The 26233-nt window shown below is 28.6% G+C and overlaps 2 protein-coding genes and 1 non-coding gene across 3 annotated transcripts; 1 reads left to right on the top strand and 2 right to left on the bottom strand.

Moving 5' to 3' along the window:
• Positions 1–3893: 3893 nt before the first annotated feature.
• Positions 3894–3965, bottom strand: Trnae-uuc. The gene has a single exon. It is a non-coding gene; the product is annotated as a tRNA-Glu (tRNA).
• A 522-nt stretch (positions 3966–4487) lies between these two features.
• LOC113363902 (D-glucuronyl C5-epimerase-like) lies at positions 4488–9509 on the top strand. Its single transcript, XM_026606383.1, has 7 exons — positions 4488–4587; positions 5071–5222; positions 6673–7251; positions 7380–7520; positions 7603–7787; positions 7877–8044; positions 9068–9509. The coding sequence occupies exons 1-7, from the start codon at positions 4488–4490 to the stop codon at positions 9432–9434; spliced, it is 1692 nt and encodes a 563-aa protein (XP_026462168.1). The 3' UTR covers positions 9435–9509.
• A 9912-nt stretch (positions 9510–19421) lies between these two features.
• Positions 19422–23081, bottom strand: LOC113363903 (post-GPI attachment to proteins factor 3-like). The gene is made up of 7 exons (XM_026606384.1): positions 22961–23081; positions 22784–22846; positions 21670–21818; positions 21420–21572; positions 21080–21341; positions 20798–21005; positions 19422–19682 (listed from the first exon to the last, which is right to left on the bottom strand). The coding sequence occupies exons 1-7, from the start codon at positions 22998–23000 to the stop codon at positions 19565–19567; spliced, it is 993 nt and encodes a 330-aa protein (XP_026462169.1). The 5' UTR covers positions 23001–23081; the 3' UTR covers positions 19422–19564.
• Between the last annotated feature and the right edge of the window lie 3152 nt (positions 23082–26233).

Genomic DNA, 26233 nt, shown 5'->3' with positions numbered 1-26233 from the left:
AATGTATATTTTAGGAGATATTTGCAAAAAAACGAAGAAAGACGTCAAAAATATATGAATCTTTAGTGGCCAGTAACTTGAAAAGTATTAGTTTTTAAAAACTATAAAAGGCATTTTATTCTTATAATTAGTTCTTCTATCGATTTCCGACGTTATTTTGAAAAAATGTAATTACGCAATTGAGAAGGGGTGAAGACCCCCGCGGGGTGATGGCGCAACCCGAATTGTTTTCGCTTTTGAACTTGGGGCTAAGATGAACCTAATTCCAAAATTTCATTCAATTCGGAGCACAGTAAAAAAATTCAGACCTAAAACGCTCCGTTTACTGCACTAGTTTGAAAACTGTGTAAGTGTATCCTGAAAGTTAAATTTTTCGAATTTTTGATAATCCCGAAATACCGGTATTATTGTATCAATACCGGTATTGAATACAGGACAAAAATCGTCCGGGATCCCGGTATTCGGGATTACGATATCCCGGTATTGTAAGCCCTAGTCGCCCTAGTCGCCGTTGCGACTGCGCCGGTAAGGGATGATGCGGGCGCAGGCGCCGCACACGGGAGCGCTAAGCGTGGGCATTTTAAAAGATCAACACGAGGAAAATATCGGAAGAGAAAAGCGTGGGCTTTTTGAAAAGGACACGGCGGTATTAATTTGGTTTAGGTGCTGTTTTAGTAGACGCGAGCATAAATGTTTATTTGCTTTATATTGACATGAGAAATATGGTTATTTCAAAAAATCAAACTTCAATTAATCTTGCAAAATTTACATCTTGAGTTTTATTTTTAACTTTTCATACCGCAAGCTTTAATAATCACAAAAAAATCAAGAATGAAAATTTTTACACATTAACTTCCCGTAGGGTAAGTTATTGTAATCGTCCAAAAATCGAAATTGAAAATTATTGTCTCATTCACGTTTTGAAAGTTTCTAAACATTTTGACATACCTTCGTAAAAATGGTTGTGTGTGCATGTATGGATACAATTTTTTGTCCACGTTTTCAGGCGCAAGGATTAACCAATTTGAATGATTCAAAAAATATTCGATTGCTATTAATACGGAGCTGTTTTAGTAGACGCGAACATAAATGTTTATTTGCTTTATATTGACATGAAAAATATGGTACATTAACTTTTTTTTCATAAGTTCAATTAATCTTGGAAAAATTTACTTCTTGAGTTTTATTATTAACTTTTCATACGGTAAGTTATAATAATCACAAAAAATCAAGAATGAATATTTTTACATATTAACTTTCCGTAGGGTAAGTTATTGTAATCATCCAAAAATTGAAATTGAAATTTTTGCATTATTCACATTTTTAAACATTTTGGCATTCACTTTTGAAAGAATGGATATGTGTATATGTATGGATACAACTTTTTGTCTACGTTTTCTGGTGCACGGATTAACCGATTTGAATGATTCAAAAAGCATTCGATTTCCATTGATAGGGAGATGTGCTGATTAATTTTTGGCAAAGCCAGGTCCAGCCGTTTCGGAGACACAAGGCACAGAGTGCAGAAAACAAAAAAAAAGTTTTTTTGAAGTTTTTTTAGCGGAGCAACCGATTTGAATGATTCAAAAAACATTATCTCCGCAACGGCTAGACTTGCCTTTGTCTAAAATAATCACTACTTCTCCCCATTACTACGAAATGAATATTTTTTTAAACGTTTCATGTCAGATGCCCGGTTCTCGCAAAAAACGAGTTTCCATTTTCTGCACTCTTTGCTTCGTATCTCGGAAACGACTGGACCGACCTTCCCCAAAAACTAATAATCAGCACTAATCCCCATTAGTGAGAATCGATCGCCTTTTCAATCATTCAAATCGGTTGAGAGGTACACCCGAAAACGTCGACGAAAAATTGTATCCACACATACACACACACACATTATTTTTTCTGAGGTGTGCCAAAATGCTCAGAAACTTCTAAAACATGAAGATATGCAAAAATTTTCATTTTAAATTTTTGGCCCAATACTATATCTTACCCTACGAGAAGTTATTTAATAAATCGGGGACTGTTTGAAAAAAGGGATCACTTTACAAGAGAGAAGTCTATTAAGATGATTTTCTGATAATTTCAAGTAAATCGGCCCAATAGAACTCGAGGAATTGTGGACATCGTATTAAAGTTTCGCAAAAGGAAGGAAACTGGCCAGGATTATTATGGCTATATCTTCGAAAATAATTTAAATTTTTAAAAAAAATTAATATTTAAACTTTGGAAATATGAAACAATAGAAAAAATGAATTTTGAACTTCTACGCCAGAATACTCAATTAAGGCAGAATGCTACATAAATTAATTCACTTAAAAATTTTATTTTTGTTTTGTCTATATAATATAACGGTCAAGTACATCGTTTAATGAAAACTGACGATAAAAATTTACAGCAATTACAAGGAACCATTGTTCAAAATTTTAAATAAAATCTTTCGGAGCATATAATTTGTATGTTTTGCTTCTTGTCTTCAACTCATCCAGCTTATCAAATTTGCGTTGAATTCTGCGATTTTATTTTCATTACTTTGAAATGCATGTTTTGGTTTGTTCATATTTCAATATAACATGAAATTGGTCAACGTCCTCCAGTACAACTTGACAGGATCTTGTAAGCTTATCCGAATCATAAGAGGTGATGTCCTTTAGTAAATTCCTAAACATTTTATTTAATTACTAGAGTGATTTTTATCTGACAATTAATTATTATACTATCAAAAACAAACACTCTTTCCAAATAATTGAGATGTTTTTAATAAATGTCGCGGGCGTGGGATTCGAAATGTGAAGATGTGGATACGCACATACGTTTGGTACTATCATGTTACATGATATTTACAGTAAATGTCGCGTGGGTAGTGATTTATATTACAAAAACGATATTATACTTTCAAGAGATATCATGGAAGTCGTAACAGGTGATTATTTATACTTGCAATTAGTGTTACCTACAAGAAGTTAGATGATGGCCATATGATAGTACTTTAAGTCTTTTTTTTTAATTATATGATGAATTTTACACTTGTCCTGAAATGGCATAGAAGTAAAACTGCATGAATATAAAAACGGGTAAAATACAAATTTCTTTTTCAATTTTGACCTGGTAGTTTTGCGGCGTTAGTTACATTACAAGTGATAGTTAGGATGATCTTCGAGGTAGTTTTTCTAACTTTTAACATCCCGTAGGGTGAGTTATAGTAATCGCAAAAAATAGAAAATGAAATGTTTTGCATATCTTTATTTTTCAGAGGTTTTTAAACATTTTGACAAACTTTATAAAAAATGGATGTATGTGTGTGTGTGTGAACGGATACAAATTTTTGTCGACGATTCAACTAATTTGAATAATTCAAAAAGCATTCTATTTGTATTGATAAGGAGACGTGCTGATTAGTTTTTGTCGATGACAGGTCTAGCCGTTTCGAAGATACCAGACAAAAAGAGCCATAAATGGTAATTCAGTTTTTGGGAAATGGCACTTTATGGATCAGAAACATGGACTCTAAGAAAGCGAATAAAAACATGAGTAGTAAATTAAATGCATCAAAAAGTGGAAGGGATAGAACTTTCTGGTTAAAAAGAGGAAATTGGATTACTGGTTCCATAAAGGTAAAACAATACCATATAAAAAAATTAACAAAATAAGAACTGTTTGAAAAAAGGGATTATTTTTTCACCACTTCTTGAGTTTCACCATTTTTTAAAATTTAAAAAAAATAATAATAAATATTGAACTTTGGGTGTGAGAGAGATTAAGAAGATTTTCTGATAATCTTAAGGTGAATGCACTGAAAGAACATATATAAGTAAAGAAATAAATTAAAAATTACATACAATGCAAGTAACAATCATTTTTTAGTCGCAATCAAATAAAAAAAATATTTCCCATACCGGGAATCGAACCCGAGCCTCCTGGGTGAAAGCCAGGTATCCTAGCCACTAGACCATATGGGAGTTGTAATACAAACCATATCTACGTGGTTTTATATCCAACATGTTATATATTGCTATAAATATATTAAAATATTAAAAAAAATTATATTAAAACATTAATAATTCACTAAATACATAAAATTTATCGCGCGTATGTAATTTTAAACCGTTTTTCTCAAATAATTCTTCATTCCTACTGTTAAATTTAAATTTACCGCCCTATGTTCTCTGAAGTTGACAGCAGTACAGCTAACATAAGCATAACCTAAAAACCAGTTCATTATGGAACGTCAAAATCATATGGTGCAAAAAATACGAATTTTATCATAAAAATCCATTATCTTGGCAATTACGATTGCCGAAATGATCGCAACGAACTGAAATTCATAATAATCAATTACAAATGCATCGTGATATCTTTTAATTTCGTTAAAATATCGATTCTTGATTAGTGCATGCAGTAATGAGTTCGTCGTATCTATTACGAATTATTATGTATTTTAAGACATGCAAATTTATATTAGTCGGTGACATTTTCTGATCATGTGGCGAATGAATTATAAACTTTTATTTATATTATGCATATTTGTATTTGTCATCACTTTTTCTTTGTGGAGCAGCTGTGGAAATATTCCTATAGCAGGTGGGTTGACATCACATGGTAATTGACATAGTAATTTAATAATTTACTTATTTAGTACTTTACTTATAAGTACTTATTTTGAATCGTATGTGCCCCTAATTGAGTAAATAATTTCATTACAATGGCCATCTAACTTTAAGTGAAATAGCTAAAAAAAATCAATGATGGTATCGATAGATTCTCATTGAGAAACCTTCTCAGTCTGATAAGTCACAATTTATATTTATAGTTAATGTATTTATAAATGTATAACGATGTAAAAGATGTACTGAATAATATACCAAAGCCATACTATTTGCAATACTATAGTGGCTCAAATGCATTTGACACAAATATAAATATTATATAAATCAATCGCTATTTCACACGGCAGAGCAAATTTTATTGCATTGTAAAAGCCATATGTTTACTCTACTGAAATAATGTTTGCAAGAGCATTCTGTGGATTATGTGGTTTAATTAGTTTTGTTTCACATTTTTCAGATTTGTACTCACGTCCCAACTCGGATGATAATTCTGTATCATATCAACTGAGAGGAATTGAGTGCCATATCAACAATAATGAAGTGATCGATTGCAGAAAAGATAAAGATGAAGTGTTCATACCATTTTCTTTTATAAAAAAATATTTTGAGGTACTTAACTTATTTCAGTAACATCGCAAAATCATATTCAACAAAATTAGTGCTGTAATTTATCATATAATGATGTTTATTTTATTATTTGCTCATGGGAATAGGAAATTTTTATGTTATTTAAATGAAATATTTTTTGTATATATTATCTTATTAGGGTAAGTTATAGTAATCGCAAAAAAATCGAAAATGAAAATGGGTTTCTGAATATTTTGGTATACCTTAGAAAAAATGGTTGTGTTATATTTTCGTCGACGATTTCGAGACCACGGATCAACCGATTTGAATGATTCAAAAAACATTCGACTCCTATTGATGGGAAGACGTGCTGATTAGTTTTTTGCAAAGGCAGATCTAGCCGTTTTGGAGATACGGAGCAAAGTTTGCTAAAAATAGTCAAATTCAATTTTTGAGAGAACAGAACGTCCGATTTGAATAATTCAAAAAACAGTTTACTTGTAGTGACAAGATGAAGAACTGATTAGATTTTCAGGAAGGCAGGTCTAGCGGTTTCGGAGATCTAGTGAAAAAAGTAAAAAAAAATGCCATTTGGCGTTCAAAAATGATCATTATACATATGCACATCATATTATCAGATGGAGATTTTAATACGTATAATTTTATTTAATTTAAATGTTATCGTTTGTCCGTTAGTCGACGAAGCGGCGCTTACGCGCTTCGATATTCGTCTCTATGCAGTTAAAGTAGTACGATTGCTTTGAGAAAAAAGTTCAGAATTTAAAAAATATGGCAAAATAAAGAAAACATTATTTTTCTTAAAGTCTTTTTTCCGAAAAAAATAAATTTTTGTCAAAAATTTAATTTTTCTCAAAAATCTATTTTTTTTAAAGTAAAATTTTTTCAAAAATGTTATTTTTTTTAAAAAAAAAAATATTTTTGATACGGGAAGTACCAGCAATTCGCCTTAAGGCACGATGCCATGCATCACTAGTTTTATTATACAATCAAAGAACCCTCTGACGCGACACGATGACCAATCAATCGACCCGTATAAAAATGATCTCATCGAGAGCGAATGACGAATCATTGGCACTCGACTCGGCCGTAACGCACCTCCGTTGCATTTTTACAGATTTACTCCCTTGTCGCGCATAAAAGTTTTACTTCAAAATTTAAAATTCTCAAAAATCTATTTTTGTTAGACAAATCATTGGTACTCGGCTCGGCCGTAACGCTTTTCCGTTGCATTTTCAAAGATTTACCTCCTAGTCGCGCTTAAAGAAGTTTTACTTCAAAAATTAAAATGCTCAAAAATCTATTTTTTTCAGTTTTCAAAAAATGTTGAAGTTATTTTAAATTTTCGGTACGGGAAGTGGCAGTAATTGCCTTAAGTCACGATGCCATGCACCACTAGTTTGTATCAGCATAACTAGTATTTTTTAGTTGTTATACGATTAATAATTAATTATTACAATTTTTTTTCTTCCAGATCAATGGAAAACTATCCCTAGTAGACGGCGTTCAGCAATTCGATTGGTCTCACAGCTTTAGTAAAATCTACATCCCTAAAGGCAAATATGACCCCAGAGGAATTTTCATGCATTTCGAAAATTACAACGTCGAAATACGAGACCGCGTAAAATGCATCTCTGCTATAGACGGAGTCCCCATTTCCACGCAATGGCAAAGCCAAGGATACTATTATCCCACTCAAATAGCTCAATTCGGCTTATCTCATTACAGCAAGAACCTGACTGAGCCCCAACAAAGAAAGACTATTGTAGAAAATGCAAATACAATCCGAGCTGATTGGGTTATACCCCCACATTCCAAATTAGAAATAGATTTAGATGACAGAAATAATAGAAATAAGATATTAAAATTTTACTGTGATGATATAGTTGATAATGGAATAGTACTTAAAATGGATCATGTATTGGATTTAGTTATGGGAGTCGATATACTTCTGAGGAATAATGGCAGCTTGAAAATTGTTCTTCAGAATCGGGAGAATAAAGATAATTATACGCTTATTTATGTGGCTAGTGACATCCTGATATCAGCCCAGGTAATAAATGACATTTGTATGTATTTTATTTTTAACTTCCCGAAGGAGAAGTTTATTTCCGTTGATTAAATCAGTTATTACACCTATCGGGAGCACTTTCAACTAGTTATAAATAATATTTGTTCCAGGATGATGTAATATATCACGGTATCGGCCAAGCCAATACTTGGAAACATTTAACTAGAGACTTAGTTGTAGATTTACAAAAAGGACTTGCTTTATTATATCAAGATAAATCTAGGAAAAAATTATCAAAGACCAAAATTAAGGTAAGATAATTGTAATATACATTATAAAGGTTGCATTATTATTATTAAGGTTATTATAAAGGTTGAATTATTAATATTCTAGATAACTTCAATCAGTCTGCTGGGAGATGGCCAATTAGATAATTTAACATTAGCTTCGAGTGAACATATCACTCAGTTTTATGCAGCTGCCGAATGGTTCATTAATAACCAGGATGCTTCTGGTGGATGGCCCAATGCGGTCAAACGTAGAGTTGCATCTGGATTTGAGGAGCTACAGAACGGATGGTAATAATAATAATAATAATTTTTCTACATTATTATTGTCAGATCTAAAAATTTGTCAATTATTTATATTGTACTTATTATTTTGTCAGGTATTCGGCCATGGGGCAAGGACATGCAATTTCAGTTCTTGCAAGAGCCTATTATCATTCTAATGGCGATAAGCGATACCTGAATGCAGCCCTGGCTGGATTGAGACCTTTTAGAGTTCCCTCTTATCAAGGAGGAGTACTTGCCACATTCTTAGGAAAATATATATGGTATGTAATAAAAAATCAATCAGTTTTTTATCTTGTCAATACATGTGAATTGTTTTTTAACTTCCCGTAGGGCAAGTTATAGTAATCGCAAAAAAATCGAAAATGAAAATTTTTATATATCTTTACGTTTCAGAGGTTTCTGAATATTTTGGCATACCTTAGAAAAAATGGATGTGTGTGTGTGTGTGTGTGTGTATGTATGTGTGTGTATGTAGTGCGGATACAAATTTTCGTCGACGATTTCGGGAACACCGATCAACCGATTTGAATAATTCAAAAAACATTCGATTCGTATTGATAAGGAGACGCGCTGATTAGTTTTTGGCGAAGTCAGATCTAGCCGTTCCGAAGATACGGGGCAAAAAGTGCCGAAAACGGTAACTCAGTTTTCAAGAGAACGGAGCGTCCGATTTTAATAATTCAAAAAACATTTTACTTGTATTGACAAGGTGAAGAACCGATCAAATTTTCATAAAGGCAGGTCTAGTGGTTTCGGAGATCTAATGAAAAAAGTAAAAAAAAAATGCCATCTGTAGGTCAAAAATGATCATTAGACATATGCACATCAAATTATCAGATATTTTATGGAGATTTTAACAATCAGTATAATTTTGGTTTACATTCCTATGGGTTCCGTACCAATGTTTACGCGTTAGACGTCGACGCGGCGCTTACGCGGTTTGATATTTCGTCTTTATGCAGTTAAAGCAGTACGATTGCTTTGAAAAAAGTTTAGATCTTTCAAAATATGTAAAAATAAAGAAAACATTTTTTTTTTTAAAAAAAATTAAAAAAAAAATTTTTTTTCAAAAAAGAAAGTAATTTTTTGTCTAATTGTTTGTCAAAAATCTTATTTTTTCAAAGTAAATTTTTTTCAGAAATGTTAATTGTTTTTAAAAAAATAATAATTTTTGGTACGGGAAGTTCCAGCAATTTGCCTTAAGGCACGATGCCTTAATTGCCTTAAGACAGAATTCCACTTACAGCTAGTTGTATTATTAAAATCGAACCTTTTTCATTTAGGTTCGAAGAATACCCTACTTCGCCTCCCTCATTTGTACTGAACGGTTTCATCTACTCTCTTCTCGGTTTATACGATCTCAAGACTCTAGCACCCCGAGGTGAAGCTAAGGAAGCCACTCTTCTATTCAACGAAGGTATGTTGAGTTTAAAAAATATGCTTTTGCTGTATGATCTGGGATCGGGCACCAGCTACGATTTAAGACATTTTACATTGAAAGTTGCTCCTAATGTTGCTCGATGGGACTACCATGCGACACATGTAAATCAGTTGTTGTTATTGAGCACTATTGATGCGGATCCACTTTTGGCAACCACTGCCGAAAGATGGATGGGGTATATGAGTGGGAAAAGAGCGGCTCATAATTGATAATTGTAATAAAGGTCTTATTTTTTGTCATGCGTTACACTCTCAAATGCATATTATATTAGGTTGTCAAATATCTCCCTTCCGCTTTTTTGCTCTTGGTTTATAATACAAAAAGGCGGAAGGGAGATATTTGACAACCATTTATATACTAGGGTGGTCCTTAATATGTTTATTTTCGAATTTTTTTGCTGCCTTTAACATAGTTCGCACTCCAACCAAAATTTCTTGGTTCTTTTTCCTAAGTAAATACTTATTTTGTGAAATATGACAAATTTTTGTTGTATTTTTTTTTATTTATGATCAAAATAAGCAATTACAATATTATGCTCAAAATTTTGATTCACTTGTCGCTAAGTTATAAAATTCCAAAAAACAAATGAAATTTTATCTATGTTATTTCCATAAGAAACTTTGGTTCGAGTGCGGACTATCTTAAAGTTAATATTAAGTGCTAAAATTTTCAGGAAATTGTTTTTTATCAATTTGGAAGCATTTGAGCCCCTGGGAGCAAAGAAATTCGAAAACATCCATATTAAGGACCACCCTTATACGTATATACAGGGCCGGTTCTGGAGTTCTCAGCGCCCACAAGGATTTTTTTTCTAGCAACCCCTGCCCTTATTATTTTAACTGTTTTAACAGTTTATCATTAGAATTATATGAACATTTACGTTAATTTTTTTAAATACATTTTAATAATTCTGGATTTAGTACACAAAATTAGATATAATCTTAAAGCGCAGAAAATACATTGATTTTAAATTATTATTTATTATAATCAAATTGTTGACAAAACTAGTTTAAATTTTTTTTTTTCAATTCTAACTTATTAGGACATCTAAAAATTTCAGTATGTTCATTATTGCTTGCAAGAATACTTTTAAATTTTCAATTACTTCTAATGCAAGTGTAATATTATTTGGCTTTTGAAACTATTTATTTTGGGGATTTTATGCGATTTATTCTATTGAGCAAATCAAAGAGAGCAAAAAATTCTGTTACCTTTCATTATTAAACATAACCATAACATAACACTGGTACTTCATGTTCGATTATTTTAATTTAATTTTTAATTAATTTAAATTTTCAAAATTGCATCGTAATTTTTTGTTTCCACTGAATGAAGGCTAGGGTTATAGCCGAAACGTATGGACATAAAATAAAGCTTTGAAAGAAATTCATGTTTTTATTGATGTTATGTACAATTACTAGACCTTGTTAATACATATGTCAACATCAAATTCAGAATCATACATATATACATTAGCGTGGTCCTTAATATGGACATTTTCGAATTTTTTTGCTCCCAAGGGCTCAAATACTTCTAAATTAATTAAAAAAATTCTCTGAAAGTTTTAGCTCTTAATATTAACATTCAGATAGTCCGCAATTCAATTAAAACTTTCATTTTCTTCAACAAATATAATTAAATAAATTTTTGCGCCATCTGTGATAGCATTTGTGAACTTAAATATTATAACACTTAAAAATATTTATAAATCACTTATCCTTTAATTAAATTCATGTGGAGTGTTTAACGAAATATTTATTCATTACGGCATCAATATCAATTTTGCAGCAAAATATTTATTTATTAGGTGATTTTGACGCTAAAATTATCAGTAATAATTTGCCATCATAGTTATAAGTTTGCTATCACAGATGGCGCAAGAATTTACCTAATGATATTTGTTAATAATAAATATATGAAATTTTTAATTGAATTGCGGACTATCTAAATGCTGATCTTAAAAGCTAAAACTTTTAGACGATTTTTTTTTATTAATTTGGAAGCATTTGATCTTTTGGGAGCAAGGAAATTCTAAGGACCACCCACCACATAAAATAAAATACAGAATTCTCTAGTGCATATTTATTGCATTATTTAACTGCAACTTGTTCATTTATTGTAATATATAAGAGTATTATTATTAAGTCAATTTAATTATTAAACCGACTAACACGTACCTTTAACGATTGAAATATATTTACTCGAATAATCTGTTTTATATTAAAATAATTTTATATAGTGAAAATTTGTAGTTGAATTTTATATCTAAATTAGAATGAGTATCATCATGTAGATCTTTTATAAATGATCTTTAGGTTAGAGGAACACGTTTACTGACTTTTTACTTATTATAAATATTAGAATAGTATAGTTTTTTTTATTAACAAATACTAGAACTGAAGACATCGTTTATACTTTTCTGGAAAATTAATGACGTATACTGAAATTTCATTAAGTTTTAAAACAACACATGTAAACTTATGCCTCAAGTAAAAAAAACGATCAGAATTTTATATTTCTTTTTAGTTTAATTAGTATATTAGGGGTAAACATAGAACAAATGTGCTTTTATATGGTCAAATTTTGTCTCATTCGATTCAGAATGGCTTGAAACGTCGTGAAAACATAAAATTAGCGAATCGGATTTTTTGATGAAAACAAAAACAAAACAAACACAACTTTTCCATCGGGAAGTCAAAAATCAAAACATATATTTTATTTCTGTATTTCCTCGATTAATTCTTTATGTGCCTTTCTCAATTTTTTTTTAATCAGTCGTTTGTCTATCGATAAAAAGTATTACATATATTTATAATATTTCCTTTAATTAAAATTATAGTGCAATTTAGAACTGTAAGTAAACATTTAAGATTATCGTAAAAGGACTGTTAACAGAATGATCTATTAAACTTAATAATTATGTTATTTCTTTTAATTTTAAATATATTAATTTGTAGTATTCTCATGAAGTGCAAAAACATGTTTATTTATAATGTAGAATTTAAATTAAGTTTTGCAGAATTTTAAGATTTCTCGTGAAGGCGGTATCATATCACAGTAAGATTTTAAATTACTTGGTTTTTGCATAGTCTGATTTATATTTATATATTGTATATACTTGTAATTAAGAAAAGTCAAAGGAATGTTACATTTACATGATGTTCGGTTTATATATTAGTGATATGATAACATAATTTTAGTTTTATAACTACAACTGATGCAATGAATTATAATTATGAATAAAATGAACATATGTTCAACGAGCACAATCTGAACAATAAAAAGTCAATTTAGAAACATGTAATATATTCTTGAATGTGAGAAAATAAAAAAAGTTTTTTTTGATTTGATAATATTTATCTTTGGTTTAGTGCATTGTGGTTCAAACTATTAGAACAATAATTTTAGTATATAAATTCAAGTTTTTAATAAAAATTATACGCGTTTATGTAATAATATCGTGAATTTTACGATTTCTTTAAAAAATGCAAAAAAATTCAAGTATATATTCACAAGCACAGTAGTAAAGTAAATAACTTAACAAATATATATTTATGATAATCATAAGTAAATATCTGCAATTGACAAAACCGAGATGTATTTTAGTATATAAGTTTCAAATTCTGAAACCTAATTTTTGATGAAAGTAAAAGAACTTTTGATTTTAAATTACTTTTACTTTTGTTCAAAAACAAATCTTCAAATAGAAATTATTTTTTATATAAGTTTTCTTTATCTTTAATTTATTGCCATATGTATTACGATTACGAACTGTGTTAAAATTACTGTAATTTATTTACTAAGTTATGAAATTATAATGCAAATATGAACACAAATTTGGATTACACGATTCAAATAAGAAAAATGTTTGAATCAAAATTTGCAAACCAATTGTGTTATCAATCCAATCTGAATTTTCTTTCAAAGTCTAATTCAAATAATTTCAAATATAATAATATTGATTAATTACACAGGTCAACAAAGAAAATGGTGCAAACGATTTTAATGCTGTTTTTAAGTATATTTGGGGCGCTGATTTCAAAAATGACATTGTTTTTTTTCTATGAGCTTTAGTTTTCAAGATATGATATGTATGATATATTTCACGATATTAGGTGCGCAACTAAGTTCTCGCTGTTTTTTCGATGAAAATGTAACTTTATTATAAAAAAATGCATCAATTGAGTTCGATACAGTTCTCCTGTGATGGTTTCACTCGGTTTTAACAGCTCATAACAAATAACACCGACCTGGTCCCACCATATGTAGAGCATAACCTTCGCAGTGAATATTCGGCCAAACCGAGATTTTCTCGTCTTTGGATTGCTGTAATGTGTTCATTTTTTATCACCTGTCACGATGTGATGAAGAACCTCTTCTTTTCTCGCCGCTGGAGCAGTTGTTTACAGGCGAAAAAACGACGCTCGACGTCTCTTGGCTTCAACTCACAAGGAACCGAAGTTTCTTGCTTCTAAGTCATCCCCGACACATGCAATAGCTTGGTAATGGCTTCATGGGTAACTCCTAATTCTAAAGCAAGATCTTCTTGAGTTTGGCACGAATCCTCTTCGAACAAGGCCTTCAATTTAGCGTTTTTGAAGGTTTTGGCCTTCCTTCACGAGGGTGGTCGTCAACATCAAAATCACCATTTTTGAAGCGACAAAACCCTTCACGGCATGTTGTTTCGCTCAGAGCAACATTTCCGTAGGTCTCGATGCACTTAAATTCCCGTTTTTTTTTTGAAAAGAAGACGAAAATCAACACTCCTCGCAAATAAGGATTGTTTGGCATAAAATTGGACATATTCACTTAACCAGAAGTATATAATGCAAAAACGAAATCAATTATGTGTCGCAGCAGTTTGTTTACTTACTCTAAGCTTGCTTCAAGACGTTTTGGATTTGTCAAAATCGACCAACCCTTACTGCTAGAGCCATATACTGACAAACAGCGAGAACTTAGTTGCGCACCTAATATGAGGAACGAAAGTACAAAATAATAATACAATTCCGAATGTTATTTTAAGGAGATATGACTACTCGTACATACAAACTTACAAGACCCATTCGGCCTTAGTTGGGACATTAGTTGACACTGTGAAAAGTTCTTTTCCGTGACGACCTCGAATGGACCTGGTTTCGGCAACTTCTTTGTATCTCAAAAACTAGAGCTGATACAAAAAAATGGTTTGCAGATTTGAAATCAGCGCAAAAAATACTATAAGAATCAGCTCTAACATTTGAGGCACCAAAAAAAAAACTTTTTTTTGTTGGCCTGTGTTATTTTAAGAAATGTTTATTAACTGTCTTTTATATATATATATATATATATATATATATCAGTTAATAAATATTTCTTAGACTAATTATTATATTCGAATATTGATTTATAATATAATCGGTTTCTAAATCAGTTTAAAAAAATAATTTCAGTTCTAAAAAGTCATTATTTCATTTAAAAAATATTTAGATTGGATAAATATTATTGATTTGTTTTATGTTAAACAATAATGTTAATAGAGTAACAAAATTTAATAATATTCATAGTTTGTTTTCATTATTGCTTCCAAAATTATTCTGTATTTAATGTACTTCTTTTGAGATATTTTTGTAAATATATAAATAAGTTAATTTGATTCTTTTATTATAATATTTATGTGCATTTTGATTTATACTTTAGATACATATAAATAAAAATTTTATAACGACTGTTACCATGAAAATAAGAGCGCATTCAAATATCCCGCCATACTGTTTGACATGTAGCACATGCAGCGCCTCTATGCAAAATTGTTCCCAGTTCTTTGGGAACTACGTAGTGACTACCGGGTTCATATGGTTCTGTGTTAGATGTCGCAACCGACGTCAAACATTTCTTCATCAATTTGAATTTATCAAGTTAACCCTTTCGACTCGGATACCGCCGCTACGGCGGCAAATTTCATATAAATCTCGGAATTTGCGAGTGAAAAGGGTTAATACAATCAACATTTTACTCAATTTGAATACTTTTTTAATTGTTTGAATTGATTTGTACATCATTATATATTGTCTAGTGTACGTGTTTTGTATGGAAATTGGATATATAAATGTATATATTGATTTATACATCATTATATATGGCCTAGTGTATGCGGTTTGTATGGAAATTGGATATAAAAATGTATATATTGATTTATAAATCATTATATATGGCCTAGTGTATGCGGTTTGTATGGAAATTGGATATATAAATGTATATATTAATTTATACATGATTATATATGGCTTAGTGTTTGTGGTTTGAATGGAAATTGGATATATAAATGTATATATTGATTTATACATCATTATATATGGCTTAGTGTAGTTGGTTTGTATGGCAATTGGATATATAAATGTATATATTGATTTATATATCATTATATATAGTCTAATGTTCGTGGTTTGTATGGGAATTGGATATATAAATGTATATATTGATTTATACATTATTATATATGGCTTAGTGTTTGTGGTTTGTATGGAAATTGGATATATAAATGTATATATTGATTTATACACCATTATATATGGCCTAGTGTAGTTGGTTTGTATGGCAATTGGATATATAAATGTATATATTGATCGATACATCATTATATATGGCCTAGTGCTTGTGGATATATATATATATACTATTTTATCTATACTGTATAATTTATTTGTAATTATATTAATAAAATTATGAATTTAATTTAATTCTTTTATTATAATATTTATGTGCATTTTATTGAATATTAAGGTTGCTTTTGGCAAAAAATAATTAATAGCCATATACAAATATCAATTTTAAATCAATTATGAACATTTAATTACTATTAATTAAACACATTATTTATTTTGCATATTTCTTTGTTTTAATTGAAAATAGTTACCCCTAACATTTTTGCTGTCGGCCCTGTGTACACTATGAGTGCCATTTTAATTCAAAATTGTGACTGTTCCCCTGGTAGTATACATGGCTTTAGTACGAAAAATATTGAATTCCATACAAAATTTCGTCAAAATTGTTTTGATGTATTAGGAGAGCAGTCACATTTTTACATTTGACACCGCTTTTGCAGCGACACAGGATCATCTGCTGAATTGTTAGGGGTAATTATTTTTAGAATTAGAATATTTTTTAATTTAAAAATGAAATTTAATATTTTGGAATATATTTACAAGTTTTGGTGATTGGGATGTTATTTTAACATTATAATTATTGTATTTGTGGTATAAAACATTGAAAAGAATGTTAAATAGGCATTATATAGCAAAATTGCATTTGAAATATTATTATGACATTAATATTTAGTGTTATATGTACAGCAATGAAAAAACTAGTTATTTGTGAATATCTGAGCAAGTGTTATCAATATAATAATGTGTTATTCGGACTTCAAAATAATCTACATATTTGTTTAAAATATTTAAAGTTGATCAAAATACGGCCCTGCTTTTTTGTGACAAATATTAAATGCTGCGCGCCTGATACAATTTGAGTCAGATACAAAAACATGGAGGACATTCAGTGTTTGGCTGTCGATGCGAAAGCATCGGAAAAATTAATTATTAAATTAATACCTGTGTTATTTTATTGTGATTTCTAGTTTAGTATTATCTGTAGTGCCTAGTGACAAGTTTATAAGAAAATAATAATGGAAAAACGTATTAAATACAAAAAAGAATATAGCCGACTGACGCGGTTTGTAGAAGACATTTACGACGCCTTGGTAAGTCTAGTTATATAATATTTTTTTGACATAATGAATATTTTATATTAAAGGTAAATTCTTTAAGAAAATATTGCTTTATGTGTTCAAGTTAATTTGATAACACAATTGTAATTGGTAAGATAGAAATATTTATTATTTATTAAAAATTTATTGAAAACATGGAAGAGATCTTCAATCAGAATCATTCTTCATTTCAAAATAATTTGAACATAAAAGGCAAAATTAGGTTATGATACTATCCTAGGATGACTGTAAAACGTCTTAATGTTAAATATTCTCTTTAAATATTAAAATTTATGAAATAATAAACACTGTTGTACTTAAATCAATACATAGACTCGTAATAAAATTATGAAAAATATAATCGACAATAGCAAAACTTAGTATTTTGGTTTTTGTGAGACGATTCTGGGTCTTTAATTGACTTTAAAAAGTTATAAGCAATTGGATGTTCATCCGAGCTAATTCTTTATAATTAGCACAAAAGTGTATTGAATTTTAGACCTAAATCGAGATATTACTTATCTCATTTTTTTAAAAATTGTCAATTTCATTGTACAATTATTTCCCACAAATAATGCTATCTGCCAATGTGGTTAATTCTTTATTTTTCTAAAGTCAATGAACACATTAAGATGGTATATTTATTAAATTCAAGATTCTTCATAATTAGCACAAAAGTGTATTAAGTTTTAGACCTAAATCGAGTTTTTACTTATCTCATTTTTTGAGAAATTGTCAATTTTATTATATAATTATTTTACACAAATAATGCTATCTGCTAATGTGGTTAATTCTTTATTTTTCCAAAGTCGGTGAACACATTAAGATGGTAATTTTATTTAATAAATTCAAGATTTTGATATGATATGTATAAAAGTTAGTATAAATACTAGACTAAACAGATTATCGGTAGATTACATCTTAACAAACATATCGATTTTTCTCTAAACATTTAATTATAACATATATGTTATTTTATCTTTGAGGATTTTTATATTGAATTGCACTCACTTGTTTAAAACAAGCTCATTGAGGTTCGGTTTGTAAACAAAATCTATTACCAAATATCACTATTTCTGAATATAATTAATATATTGAAGAATTTTAAAATAAATCTTTCGTAACATTTTATATTAGAATTTTTCTAATGGACATTCAAAGCAAGCTGTATATAAATTTTGCAATTAAATTTGACTAATAATATAATTAGTAACAAATACATATCATTGTGCTATTTTAACACTATCGTGCTAGTCTTTTTAATTTAATTTGATGCCATTAAAATTAACATTTTATGTTAAATATAATTATGCAATATTCGAAATTGTTAATTTTAAACTCGTCTCATACCTGGCTGTTTTATTATATAGTAACTATAACATTTATTATGGATTTAGTTTTGTTAATAACAAAAATAAAATGTATAGAATAATTGAACATCTATAAACGTACATATAACGTTAAAGTATAATTTTATAAATAATTAGGATATTACAATATTAAAATTTACTTTATCATCATCATTAAAAATCAACAGAATAACAATTATTGAACTAACTATTAAAATTAAAACTTAATTTTCAGTAATCGGTAATATAAAATTTGAAAACACAAATTTTTACCTCCACGATAACAATTATTCATAAAATTTCATGTTTGTAATATATATATATATATATATATATATATATATATATATAAATTAGGGTGGTCCTTAATATGGACAATTTCGAATTAATTTATTAATTAAGACCATCTAAATGTTAAATATTAAGAGCTAAAACCTTCAGAGATTTTTTTTTATTAATTTGGAAGCATTTGAGCCTTTGAGAGCAAAGAAATTTGAAAATGTCCATATTAAGGACCACCCTAATATATATGTATGTATAAAGACTAAAAGAAAATGTTAAATTTTTGGAAAACTTCAAATAAATGTTATACATTTTTTATTTAATTTATTATACTTTCTATTAATTTTTAATGATTTTTCATTCAAAAATCGTTTTTTTTAAGATTTAAAAAATGTCTACTAACATAAACAGTTTAAGCAGATCAATAAATTGACTATATTTAAAATATTTTTCAACATAGAACTCTGCAAAAATTATCAACATCAATTATTAAAATTTAGCGTAATAACTAATTTAAAAATAATAATACTATATGACTAATATCGCACTAAAGTTTTATCAAAGGTGGTTTCAAATATTTGTAACTTATATTTAGAATTGATAGTTTAGAAAATTGTTTTGTCATATTTGATAAAAATATGAAACATTTGCAACAGGTTAAACCTGAAATCTAAGCAATTTCAGCAATTTTATTAAAGACAAAACAATTCAACTAAAACATATTATTCTTTTAATCTATTTCCTCTTAAGCACCTAAGTTGCCCAAACCGCATATATATAAATCTTTAATAAAATTTGTACTAAATAGACTCTTCATGAACAAATAATTAAAAATATTTAACATAACATAAATATATCTATATAAATAATGCACGCCTAACGATTTGTCTATAGAAGCTTTGACTAATATTTCATATGGCCAAAAATTTTTTATGATGACTAAGAAGTTTTCTAATAATTTTAATTCTTATATTAATTTCCTATTTTCTGAGGAATCTCTTCGTTTTATATATCTTTCTGGTAGCGTCATGGAATTTTTATCTGGAAGTGTTTTACTTAAATATATACTGTCTTCTATCATAAACCTGAAAATAATTAAACTATTAATACAGAAAAAAAAACTACGTTTATATTAAAACCAAAAAAAAAAAAAAAAATTTTATGAAAATAATTTTTTTAAAAAACCCATTTTTTTTGAAAATTTTGGCAAAAATCTTTGAAATTTTTGAAAAAAAATTGACTTTTTTGAAAAATTTGAATTTTATTTTATATTTCGAATTTTTCTTCTTCGGAACTTTCCTTAACAAAAATTATAATTTTTAAAAAACCTTTAAATTTTTCCTGAAAATTTTGGAAAAAATGAGATTTTTGAGGATTTTGAAATTTTTGTAAAAACTTGCCTTTTTGAGAAATTTGATTTTTTTTAAATTTCGAATTTTTTTATTTCTTTGAATTTTTCTTCTTTGAAACTCCCCTTACCGAAAATTAAATTTTTTAAAAAACCTTTAAAATTTTTGGTAAAAATGATATTTTTGAAAATTTTGAAGTTTTTGAAAAACTATGACATTTTTGAAAAATTGTATTTTTTTTTCTTTGAATTTTGCTTCTTCGAAAGTTTCCGTATCGAAACTTAAATTTTTTTAAAAAAACATTTTTTGAAAAGTGAAAAAATGAGATGTTTGAAATTTTTGAAAAAATGAACTTTGAAACATTTGAATTTTTATTATATTTCGAAATTTTTTTTATGCTTTGAACTTTCCTGAAAGTTTTGAACTTTTTTTTAAAGCAATCGTGCTGCGTGGTTGTTTCAGAGAAGAAATGTCGAAGTTTTGGTTCTTTTTACCTCGTATCTTCGAAACGGCTAGACCTGCCTTTGGCAAAAACTAGTAATTACGTCTCCTTATCAATACAAATCAAATATTTTTTTAATTATTCAAATCGGTTAATCCGTGTTCTCAAAATCGTCGACGAAAATTTGTATCCGCACACACACAAATATCCATTTTTTCTGAGGTATGCCAAAATGTTCAGAAACCTTTGAAACGTAAAGATATATAAAATTTTCCATTTTCGATTTTTTTGCGATTACTATACTTACCCTACAGGAAGTTAAAAAACGTACAGACAAATTATATGTAGTATAATTAAATAAGTGTAAACTACAGGAAAAATATATATTCAACAAAAAACATGATATTACCTGTAGAAGTATACATGAACAAAAGTTGTGGACAAATGCCACAAAGAATGAGCGTCAAAAATCCAGAAAATCGGTGGAAAATCTGCTAGTTCCAAAACCGGTCCAACAATAGCAGATAAAAACATAAATATAATACAATTTTTCACATACGGTAGTTTATTCTTGTTGAACCAACACCAAATTAACCACCCTAAAATACTTGCAGTCGCTGAAATAAAAATATATGTTAACAACAAAAGAATAATCGTATATGCTTGTAATAAATTATACATTATCCTTTACCTATTGTTACCGTGATCTGCATATGATAAGCGTAATCAATTCTGGTACCACTCAAAAGTTTGACGTGGTTGAAAAGTAAAATGGCACAAAAACAACTGAATGCTATTGAGAAGATTTGATGTAATCCGACCAAGACCCTCATTCCGAGACAATAGAAGTAGGATAAAATTATGGCAAATGCAGAAGCATAGTCCATAAATTCAGTGAAGCGCACATCTCTAGTGTGAAATATCATTGACCAAATCCAACCGTTTATTGAAACCTAATAACATAATATTAATTGAAACAATACAAGTTTTTTGGAGTAATAAATTGTTTGTATATGAAGATATTTTATTACCAGTGCAAAAACGTTCCAAACGAAATACATGGGATATGTTCGGTTCAATCTTTTCCTCAGCTTTCTGTATAAATAGTAGACTGCATAAAAGTTTGTGAATGAAAATAAAACTGAAGCAAATTCTTGAAAGCATAATACTCTTTTGAATGGCCACTGAAAAATGAAATAAATGTAGCAATTAACACAATAGATCATTTGATATTTTATTAAATCAGACGTGAAAAATAATTTTGTAATGGAATTACTTTACCTTTCCATCAAATTGTGGTGTGGACCATTTTCGCTCTTTGAAGCTTTCCACCGTTTTCCACATACAATTATATCTACAATCATCGTTACAGTGCCAGTGTACAAAATCATTTAATACATTTGTGTCCGATGGATCTTTAAAAGATTGTACTGAAAAATAATGCACAAACATATAATAGTAAATCAAAAATTATCGGAAATAAAAACTATATAAATTATATGGGTTGATAAAAAAAAAAAAAACAGGACAAATCAATTTCTGAGTCCTAATAAAATGTAACATGTTATAGAAGCTACTTCTCATTTAAGAAAAATTAATAGCAACAAGAGAAAACCTCGAACAGACAGTGAACATTACAATATTGAAGAAATGAGAGATCCAAAAATTATATCTGGTTAGTAGTTAATAATAGTATTAATAAAAGCTTATCGAAACGAGATTCTTTTGTATCTAGCTTTTTAAATATGGCCAATAATACATCAAGCAATACTGAAAAATTCAAACATTGTACGAAGCATGATAACTGTGACAAGTATTAAACATTGAGCAGAAAAAATATCTAAGGGAAAGCTTTCATTAGAATCTCCACTTAAAGTTAAAAACATTAAGGAATCATTGTAATTAACAAAAATTAATAGCAACAAGAGAAAACCCCAGACAGACATCAGTGAGAGATTAAAATACTGTGGAAATAAGCAATTCAAAAATTACAACTGTAAAGTTAATAATAGTATTAATAAAAGCTTATAAAAACAAGATTCCCCTGTATATAGCCTTTTAATTATGGCCAATAATGCATTGAGCACTTATAAAAACTTCAAACATTGTACGATGCATATCTGTGACAAGTATTGAACATTGAGCAGAAAAAATATATATGAAGAGAAAATTTCATTACAATCTCCAACTGAAGTTAAAAACATTAAGGAATCATTGTAATTAAATATACATTACATTGAACTTTAAATTATGACTTGTTTCATAAATAGTAAATATAGGTTAGGTTAAACACTAAACTTAAAAAGCAAAGTGTAAATAAATTCCCTGTTGGCCTTAGACAACAAAAAGCTTATGTATATATAAATTATAAGTATGTATACATAATATATCTTACAATCAACACATTTTTCTTCCAAACACTTCCTGACGCAGTTTCCAAAATAAGGCGACCTGTCACCTAACGAAGCCTCGTTTTGACATATTAACAAAAAACAAATAAATAATTACAAAACAATTATAATAACAGATCATTGTCATTATTCAATACTTTCGTATTGCAAACACCACACACCATGCCACATGAATTTCTGCATTTTGTTTATCAAACTCATTATGACAGATAAGAAATTGATAACAAATAAATTTTGGGTTTGACCTCGATTTGATCGGGATTACATTGGATTCCGAATGGAATCCGATAGCATAGCGATCCTGGATAATACATTTGACGTTTCGTTAGTACCTGCTTCGTACGCGCATTCTTGGTGGCGCTTACGGCGATTTTTTGATACAGAATTTAACCGTTAATTTTTAAAAGCGACAATATATATACATATATATATATATATATATATATATATATATATCTTCTATATATATAAAAATAAGTCGGGTTTTCCTTCCTGACGAAATAACTCCAGAACGCACAATTTCGACAATTTTGCATTCGTTGGAGGTCTCGGGCTCCGCAAGGTTTATAGCTAAGAAAATTAGTGGTGCCTTAATGCAAGTTTCTGGAACTTCACGCACCGTAATTAAAAATTCGAGTAATAACATTAGTGAGAATTATCAGTATTATGCTTGGTTAAGTCAACGAGCAATTCTTGCCGCAAAGATGAATGATGTACACGCACTGAATTTCACCATTCAATCAAAAATTGCTGGCGATTTGGTGACATACCAATGATTCCGACTGGTCTTCCGTTTGACTTCAAACGATTGCAATTTCCAGTTCGCCTTGCGTTCGCAATAACAAGTCGCAAGGCCAATCGCTTAGCGTTTGCGGGATAAATTTTAAATAGATTATTTAGAAAATCATTGTTTTTCACATGGGCAGTTATACGTTGCCTGTTCACGAGTTGGAAAACCATCCGCTTTGTTTGTGTTAACGTCAGACCAAAAAACAAAAAAATGTGGTTTACCAAAGAGCACTTCAATGAAACGGATAATTTGCGGATTCACTTTTATTAACTTAGAAAAGTTCAACTAAAAAGCATTTCATTTTTGTAATCGAAATAAATTCATTACTGTTGTACAATAAAATCAAATTTTTCCTTTTCAAATATAAAACAAACAAAAAATTTCTTCATCTTTCTCACGAAATCATCTGGTGGCGAAACGGAGTTCGTCGGGTTTGCTAGTATATATGTATATATATATATATATATATAATATATATATATATATATGATAGTTTTGTCGACGTTGATACATATTTGTAATATTTTTGCAGCCCAATCGTCGAATTAAAATAAGATTAAATAACAAAATTATATATTCCATTAAACGTTTCGACACTGGATGTGTGTCATCATGTCTAAAAAACATATAACATAAATACAAAGTTGATGATAAATATAAACCAGGAAAAACAACAGAAAAAATTAATTATGATGTAAAATTGATTGAACACAAATTTGTGTAAAATAATAAAATACTATATTATATTAACAAACGAGAAATAGAAGAAGCACATATTGCCCTCCTATATTTAATGTTATTGATAGCGGTGCATTGTGGACACTGATCAAGGTTACAACGCAGCGATTTGTGAGAAACGAAAGGGGAAAGAGAAACAGAGAAGAAATATAACGAATGAAAGATTCTATTCGCATAAAGTGTCGAAACGTATAACAATAACGAAATGTTTTTTAACTCATTTTTTTATTTCGACGAATGAGTTGTTTAAACATTTTATTGAGTCTCCGTAACCGCTGGATCTACCTTCCTCAAAATTTAATCAATTTTTTGCTTAGTCAATACCAGAAAAATGTTTTTTGAATGATTCAAATCGGACGCTCTGTTCTCTCGAAGACTAAAATGACATTTTTGGCATTTTTTTTTACCCCGTATCTTCGAAACGGCTGGACCTGCCTTTGTAAAAAACTAATCAGCATGTCTCCTTATCAATAGGAATCGAATGTTTTTTGAATAACCTAAATCGGTTGATTCGTATTCCCTAAATCGCCGACTGAAAATTGTATCCGCACGCACACACACACACACACACACACATCCATTTTATCTAAGGTAGGCATGTTCAGAAACTTTGAAACGTAAAGATATATAAAAAATAACATTCTCAAATGAGTTCTCAAATTATGTGTCTAGAGCTCTCAAATACACTATATTTAACACTAAAAATACTCCAATACAAAACACAATTTATTTCAGTTAAATAATGTATTTATTAGAAATATATTTATATATTTATAAATTATATAAATTAAATTTTATCTTGATAATGAAATGAAATGAACAAACATATTTATTGATTTTAAGCTCCATGTAATGTTGAAACATATTAATAAAATGTTATCACAATATGATTTTCTTAATGTCTTAAATTAAAAGCAATGTGCTTACATCATATTAAATATATCCAAGAATTAATAATCAAATTATTTATCAATATTTTGTAAACTAAATTAACAATCAAGATCAGAAAAACAAAATTGTTATATTAGCTGCACAGTAAATATTTCAATATTAAAAATACTATAGTTAATAGATGATAGTAACATGGTGAACTTAAATTTACTAAATGTTTATCACAATTCTAATTACGAGTACTAAAATTGAGTTTCATTTTACAAAACATCAATAATCAACACAGACCCAAATTAATACCTACTATAAATAATAATAATAATAATAAATATATTAAATAAATAAATAAGTGATTCAATAATAAATTCAAATAGCAAAGGCACCTTTATATATAGTTAAAAATTTGTAGTAAGTGCTTTGGAATTATCACTAATATCACTGCCAAATTTTTATTTAAAAACAAATTAATCCTATTAATGGATCCAAGACAGGTTCATTAATTTAGGTCTATGGCTTCGGCTTTAAGGGGTGTACACCACTGTAGAGTTTTCAAAAAACCAAAAAAAATAGAATATAAAGAACAATAAAATCTAAACATTGTGATTTCCAAGAGAACTTTCTCAAACGCACTTGAATTATCTGAGAACATTGTTACATGCATTTATAAATTATATAATTATAAAATATAATCTAACCATTAGACTTTTTTTTCAAATTTCATATAAAAATATATTCATTTTTATATATATGCACTTTGAGCTATGCCGATTTAACCCTGTTATATAATTTAAAATGTTTAACAAATAAAGACAAAAAAAATATTAAATAAACTAACGTTATAAATCTACTTATCATAAAAATTTAACTATGTATCATCAGTATAAGTAGTTTTAGTCAACACGATTATTTGTACTAATGATGATACCAACAACATTATACATTTTTTCCCATGTATAAATATAATTTTTAAAAAATCAACATATATATTAATGGTATTAAAAATATATCTCTTTTA

This window comes from Ctenocephalides felis, unplaced genomic scaffold, assembly GCF_003426905.1.
Source record: "Ctenocephalides felis isolate EL2017-DRISC unplaced genomic scaffold, ASM342690v1 CF-g0.4_SCAFFOLD_00845, whole genome shotgun sequence".
In the NCBI taxonomy this organism is placed as follows: Eukaryota; Metazoa; Arthropoda; class Insecta; order Siphonaptera; family Pulicidae; genus Ctenocephalides; species Ctenocephalides felis.
This window is presented reverse-complemented; position numbering and strand designations above follow the sequence as displayed.

Bases quoted from the DNA above. Each gene is read 5' to 3' on its own strand.
- LOC113363903 (XM_026606384.1), bottom strand. From the start codon at position 23,000: ATGAGTTTGATAAACAAAATGCAGAAATTCATGTGGCATG. The intron at 22,847-22,960 runs GTGTGTGGTGTT...AGGCTTCGTTAG, and splicing joins GCAGAAATTCATGTGGCATG to GTGACAGGTCGCCTTATTTT. The intron at 21,573-21,669 runs GTAAAGTAATTC...TTCATTTTTCAG, and splicing joins CACCACAATTTGATGGAAAG to TGGCCATTCAAAAGAGTATT.
- LOC113363902 (XM_026606383.1), top strand. From the start codon at position 4,488: ATGTGGCGAATGAATTATAAACTTTTATTTATATTATGCATATTTGTA. The intron at 5,223-6,672 runs GTACTTAACTTA...TTTTTCTTCCAG, and splicing joins TTATAAAAAAATATTTTGAG to ATCAATGGAAAACTATCCCT. The intron at 7,252-7,379 runs GTAATAAATGAC...TATTTGTTCCAG, and splicing joins ACATCCTGATATCAGCCCAG to GATGATGTAATATATCACGG.